This window comes from Stigmatopora nigra, chromosome 9 (genome assembly GCF_051989575.1).
Source record: "Stigmatopora nigra isolate UIUO_SnigA chromosome 9, RoL_Snig_1.1, whole genome shotgun sequence".
Taxonomy (NCBI): Eukaryota; Metazoa; Chordata; class Actinopteri; order Syngnathiformes; family Syngnathidae; genus Stigmatopora; species Stigmatopora nigra.
Genome location: NC_135516.1, coordinates 8086429 through 8093280, shown reverse-complemented (window position 1 = coordinate 8093280; position 6852 = coordinate 8086429). Strand labels below are relative to the sequence as shown.

The following is a 6852-nucleotide window of genomic DNA, read 5'->3' as shown; positions in this document are numbered from 1 at the left end:
ATTTGTTTATTAGATTTTAAAAACGGTGACAAAACCCATAGATAATGAAGATAAAAATCAAGCACTAACAGTTGAGATTTTAACACATATTTATTCAGTTCACCTGTCAGAAAATATCCAACAATGTTTTACCTTTGACAGGTTACTTTTCCTGGCACACAAGGTGAAAGGTGAGAAAGAAAAAACTGTTTTAACATGAACAGATTTTTTACAGTGAATGACAAGTGGCAACTAGTTTACGTTTTAAAACTCCCAATACTTTTACTGTGTAAATGCTCCAAGATATTAAACGCACAGGCTTTTCTTTGCATAGCTTAACAGTGTTAAAACAACAGGCTACAAAATTAGGGGTGCATCTAAATTCATTACAATGTGGGGGTCTTTGTTTTTCAAGTCATAACTTTGAGATTCATACCTCAATATTAATGTATTACATGCAGGGAAATCATAACTAAAATTAGAAGTAGTTTTGATGATGATATAGTAAAACTTAAAATTCATTGAGGAAAAAATGAACGATGATTTTTTTTTGGATTGGATGAAAAGTATTCATGAGGAAACTTCACAACTGTATTTGAATGCCTGATTTCGTTGTAAAATATATTTAAAATAAAGAATGTGGTCTATGACCTGCACAAATTATTTTATTAGTCTGAGAGCAACTGAACAGTCAAATTTCCAATTATAAAAAAAAATCCACCCTGAATTGAATTACAGGATATATAGATAAATAACGATTGAATTGTTTTCGTTAAAATAAAACAGGCATTAAAATACAGGTTTTGTATTGAACTATTATAATAAATCTATTGCCTACCACCATAATTTTTGGGAGATGCACTTAAAAGTGTTGCTACCTCAAACAATAAATTGATGCCTAAAATCAACAAGAAAAGCTGGGAACACCTTTAAATCAAAAATCAAACGAGAAGGTCATCAAACACGAGTCATGATTTCTCACTTTCATATTTTGGATTTGTGCAAGGCGTGTTTTCTAAAACGGACACAACATCCACAAAGACAGAAAGAAAGAAAAAATGGACATTTTACACTCAAAGCTGATCATTGGTAAACTACACACCCGCGTAACAGTGTGGACGGGGCTTTCTTTGTGGTCACTTAATCACTCGTCACATCTTAAGGCTTGGCTAGAACAGGTCGGTGCTTATCTCCACGCGACCACAAAAGACATCTCAAAAGGAATTGTCTCGACACATTTTGGCATGAAACTATCAGCGTGCGAAAAATATATAATCCCATTCTCAGACTTGAATGAATGTACATTCTGGATCAACGGAAGACTTATAAGTTTCAAAGGTGGACACCAATTCAGTGTGTTTTATAATGTATTTTGAGGGTATCCAAGCATCCTGTGTGTGCTTTGCAGGACGTCAAAAAAAAAAAAAAATCTTTTGTGCACTGTTTGCATGTAAAACAAATTTTCTAGCACCCTCACTAGACCCGCGCAGGAATGACTCGAACCAGCAAGTCTCGCTCTGTCCTGATTTAGGTCAGCGCCAACGCAGACTACGTGGCAGGCTCATGTGCAATGTCACATAAAAATTACACGAAAGCTTCCTTATGCATGCTTAAAAAGAAGAAGAAAAATGTCTATCTAATCACTGGAACCTTCATTCCCTATGGCTTGAAATAATAGAACCTGCTGTAATAATGTTTGTTGCTAAATAAATGATAAGAAGTGATCTCTTGGAATAAGGCTTGGTCCAGTCAAAACAAAAAAATAATACAAGTAATACAATTAATTTCAGTCTGGACCAAGATGAAATTTGTTTCGACTGGTGCCAAACAATACAAATACTCCATTTTTGGATCTACGAAACATGATATTGAAAGGATGAAACAAATTTCGTTGCAGTTTGTTGATTCTTCAAATGTATTTCCACTGCAGGTCCAATAGCCCAATCTTGCTATAATGTTTATATGCTAATTAATGACTATTTCCAGTCACATTTCAAGTGACACACTCAATGTGGGTCTTTTTAGACCGACAAAACACTTAAAGCATCCTGGATGTACAAACAAAATAATCATGTTTAACTGCCAAAGCCTTTACATAAGCCATGAAAACAGTAAACAAATAAATATTGTAATAATTAAACTTTAGTTGGTGGTGGGCCTGAGCTGAGTAATCCATCCTGTCAATTATAATGAGTGGAAACCTCCATATTACGCTGCTGGACACCATCAACTATGACTTAATGATAGACAATGTCTAATTTGGCATATTTACATAATATTTTCGTGTTTTTGTTTTATTTTAGTTTAAAATTAAAGCTGTTGTTCTTTTAATGTTAATTTGTGCTGCTAAATCTGATCAGTGAATTTAGAATTTTAAATCTGATCTCTTTGCGGAGATCAAATTGGCATATGTACAATTTTTTTTAAATTGTTATAGTTGCAAGATTTTTTTTCTATTTTGTTGAGCATTGTTAGCGAAACAATATTGTGTGACTAGAACTATATGGTGTAAATTCAACTCATATCAATGCAAAATGCATCTTTTCTTTCAAGTCAAGAAGAAGCTCAAAATGCTGGACAAAATCTCTCACTGCCATGATGTCACACTTAAAGTGTACAAGTTAAATCTTTTCATGATTTAAATTTGTTTTTCCTTTCATACAAAACATAAATTAGTTTGACTTCCATCACATATTTACACCACAGCTGCATTCTGACACCCACTCACACGCATCCATACAAAAGCATTAAGTCGCGGTTCCAACTGAGTGGTCGGATTTAAGTCGTCTTTGCCCGCAAAGACTTATCGGTAGGAAAAAGGTGTAGAATGCTTCTTGTCAGGTGAAACAATACATTTAGAACAATAGGGCCTCTACGTTTAAGAAGCATGCAACGGGGAGAAGGACAAAAGGTGACGTATTAGTCTTGTTATGACTACAGCCCCTTAAGATGGAATTTCAGGCCATATTTGGCACAACCAGTCCGACAGGATATTGCTCTTCCTGTGCCAGAAGATGGGGGAGGCCCGCTAATGTGTACTATTGCCTCCCTCCATTATTACAACACCAAAAACACCTGCTAATGTAAGGCTGCTCCCGTGACAAGAAGCATGTGCACGTTTAAGTGAAATGTCACTGCGCGGAAAGAGGCGAAAGGGACGCGAGAAGTGGATCCATTCACCTTGCTCAACCGGGGACCGGCAGCGATCACTCTCGTTTGTCTGCCAACTTGGACTGCTCCCTCTGAATCATGCAGCCACGCACGATATTGTCAAAACTTCCGAGGTAGAAGAGGGCAACGGTACGGAACAGACCCATAGTGACGATCTGCAAAGTAAAGATTGCAATGAGTGCAAAGTGCAATTGCTATATTAACATATCAACTGTAACAGAAGTATTCCCCATGTGTCAGGTCTGTGGTTCACGACTGTTTTCGATCTGTTTGTTAAGAATTTAAAACATGTTGGGGTGTTATTAAATAAGGCTTGCCAGTTGACGTTTTCTACCACTCCTCTGGTTGTAGGAGATGTGGAAAATCACTGGCAAGTTGGTGGTGCTTTTTAACGTGGCAAAAGTTCCATGGTGTCAAGAAATCATTACATTCGATAGAGGAAACTGTTTTAGAATCCTGCTGCTCGAGTTTTTATTGGTGTGTTACCAGGAAATTGAACTGTATTCTCATGAAATGATTAAAAAGGCATCCGGAAATGTAATAACAAACTTGAATGTTACAAATGTTATGTGATCTACAACTGTGGTTGGTCTGAATATTTTTAAAAATTCCTGAAACTTCCCAGCTGTAGGCTTATTGGTTGTTTTGACATACAAACAAAATAACCAGGCATTCTGCTTCTATGGCCATCAACTCTGAAATAAATGTCCTTAAGAAAACAATGACTAGTACCAATTGTGCTGATATTGATATAGGTCATCCAACTACAAGCGTTTGTTGGAAATTTTCCACAGCGAATAGTAAATACCACCCCCCAAAAAAATGCAACCCTTGAAGCCCATAATGCAATACCAACAAAAAAAACAATATAGGAGCAATCTCAGAAAATAATTTCTAAAATCGTTTTTTAGGATAACGGGTGAAGTTGAAACGTGATTACCTGCTGGAGACCCTCTGTGATTGAGGTGACGGGTGACATGCCACAGGTGAGAGCTGACAGCATGTAGCCATCTGGACCAACAGAGCTGTTAAAATTTCCTTGCTGTAGTGAACAAAGAAGACATAAACTTTCCCCTTATGTAACAAATATGTAAAAAAAAAAAAGTATTCTTCATATACAATACCTAATCTCAGCAGTTAACTAATTTGTAAAGGTGTAATGATAAAGTTCATACAACTATTCAATATAATTTTTAAAGTGCATTACAATAGGGTGATGTTGAATCTCATCATCTACACCAATGGGATATGTTAGATTGGTCAGAATCAGGTTTAAATAAAAAAGATTGCGTTTTAAGATGGATTTTGTTAGGATTTGACCGCTCAGCTAATAGCAGTTGATTTACACAGTGCATGTGTCCTTTGGAGGAAACAAACTTTAAAAAAGAGTCACTTCTTACCACGGCATCTCGGACGATAATCTTAGCCACTTGGTCTGGTTGATAAACTCCAGACGTTTCCGAGATTAATCTGGTTTCCAGAGGCTGAAATCCAAAAGGAAGTCATTACATGTATAGTAAATAAATGAGGCTAATATATAAGATTAATGTTTACCTTTGTCCTGTTTTCCTCAACCAGCCCTGGCGTATCTGTATCTGGCGGGAAGGCCAGTGTCACATAGATATTGTATGGCTTTATCTGAGAAAGACCAGCGTAAACTAAAGTGTGTTAACTTGTAGACAGAATCAAGTCTAGCCAGTAGGGCTTCCCAATTCTTTACCTCCATCTGCAGGGACTCGGCCAAACCGCGTAGCGCAAATTTGGATGGGGAGTAAGCAGTGTAACCAAATAGGCCGATCTGGCCCGCCTGGGAGGACACGAACATGATGCGGCCCATTCTTCTCTCCTTCATGGTGGTTATGACAGCACGTGTTGGATAAACACTGCCCAAGTAGTTCACCTCCATCAGCCTCTATCGAATACAACGAAGAACTCGATGAATATAAATGGTGAGGGGAGAATGAGAGGACTTTATGTTACTCACCTTAAAACGATCTACCTCTACTTCCTCAAACCTTCCAGATATGGAGGTTCCGGCACAGTTTACAAGCATATCAACAGGACCCAGCTTTTCTTGAGCCTGTGTGAGTACAAAAGCAAAGTAGTATAACATAAACAGCAAAAGAATATCAGGTGAGATCAAAGTAGAACAGTACCTGTTTTATGACACTTTCCACCTGACTGTAATCGCTGGATACATCCACTGATATGCAAAGAACAACCTGGGTAAATAGAAATGGTTATCACGAATGTCTACCATTTACAGAAATTGCTAATTTTACTGTACCTGCTTGTCATTGATTGCAAATTTCTCCACCTCTTTCTTGGCTAAGATCAATTTTGCCTGCATAAAGGAAAATGCACATGTTCAGAGTAGAGAAATAGAGGTCTTACCACCACACGGTTATGTTTTCAAGGAAAAAGTCAACGATGGTGACTTACCTCATCTCGCGCCACCAGGGTAATGAAAGCTCCTTGTCTGTAGCATTCCATCGCTATGCATTTTCCAATCCCACTAGAGCCTCCAGTTACCTACAAATGGCAAGATGGACCAATAAATCAGTTCACCTGCACACATTGGGCAATGCTGCTGCTGCTGCTAACTGCCTAAAAGGGAAAGCATCACCTTTATCATGCTTATCTCTCGGGGAAGATAGTTGTTTAATATAATTAAAACAACAAAGCATTTTCTGAGGTGTCTAATAGTTGAGAAAAGTGTATATAAAAGCCAGTATTTCCAGTAAGCAGCTACCCGATTTGGAGGTGGACGGGATATCAATCCCAATACTATTTTAGCCAATCAGAAATGAGTATCCAAAATGCCCCACCCTTTCGGACATGTCATAATACCCATTATCACATACTAGTGTGTACTGCACCCATAATATGAATTTGTGTGTTTACACATGTTCTCCAATCAAATAAAAAATAAAGATCTATTTTTACAAAATTCACACTTTGCACACTTAATTGTTTGAATGAATGTCATGTATACAAGGGGATTTCCTTGGAAATAACTATGACGTCACGAAGGCTTTTGACATTCTTTCCTCCCACACGTGACAGTGTAAATGCACAATGTGCTGTTGTACATTATTCAAAAATACACCAATGCAGAGCATATGTAAAATAAGTATAGAACTCGAACACGCAAAATATCCCCCCAATACTTACCACGACATGGGCCCCGTTCAGTTTGAGGGGTTTGGGGCTAATAAGCGGGGATATCATGTATAATAGCAGGACGAAGGCAACAATGAAGGCAGCGACGACCAGCAACATGATGAACGGCAGTAGTAGCCACCAGGAATGAACAAAAAGCCAATCCGTAATCGTTGAGCTCAAACCTTCTTCTGAGGACATGTGTAATGGCTGGCAGTACTTAGCTGGTTTGCTAACTAGCTGGCGCTGGCCAGCTTCTTGGGTCGAAAACAGAGCGATGACAGGGTGCAATGGCCTTCGCAGACGGTGGGCTAAAACCAAAAGTCAGTTATGCCAAGGTTTTGACAAATATTTCAACGTGTGTAAAGTGCGGGTTTAAATTCGGAGTTGGACCTCTGCTCAGTGTGACAAAGCATAGTCCGAATCACCAAAACAAAATTGTCCACTAGAAGCAGACGTTCTTGGTTGCATGCGGTCAATGTAGTTTTTAAAAGCAAGAGTTATGGGTTAAGTGCACCGGAGCTGGATTTTAATGAACTA

General features: G+C 38.2%; 1 protein-coding gene across 1 annotated transcript; it reads right to left on the bottom strand.

The window, feature by feature from the left end:
* Positions 1 to 71: 71 nt before the first annotated feature.
* Positions 72 to 6780, bottom strand: kdsr (3-ketodihydrosphingosine reductase). The gene is made up of 10 exons (XM_077724880.1): positions 6325 to 6780; positions 5593 to 5682; positions 5438 to 5494; positions 5307 to 5372; positions 5135 to 5230; positions 4871 to 5062; positions 4705 to 4788; positions 4551 to 4634; positions 4091 to 4192; positions 72 to 3305 (listed from the first exon to the last, which is right to left on the bottom strand). The coding sequence occupies exons 1-10, from the start codon at positions 6511 to 6513 to the stop codon at positions 3186 to 3188; spliced, it is 1080 nt and encodes a 359-aa protein (XP_077581006.1). The 5' UTR covers positions 6514 to 6780; the 3' UTR covers positions 72 to 3185.
* Positions 6781 to 6852: the final 72 nt, after the last annotated feature.

Bases quoted from the DNA above. Each gene is read 5' to 3' on its own strand.
- kdsr (XM_077724880.1), bottom strand. From the start codon at position 6,513: ATGTCCTCAGAAGAAGGTTTGAGCTCAACGATTACGGATTGGCTTTTT. The intron at 5,231-5,306 runs GTACTGTTCTAC...GTACTCACACAG, and splicing joins TGGAAAGTGTCATAAAACAG to GCTCAAGAAAAGCTGGGTCC. The intron at 3,306-4,090 runs GTAATCACGTTT...TTTACTTTGCAG, and splicing joins TCACAGAGGGTCTCCAGCAG to ATCGTCACTATGGGTCTGTT.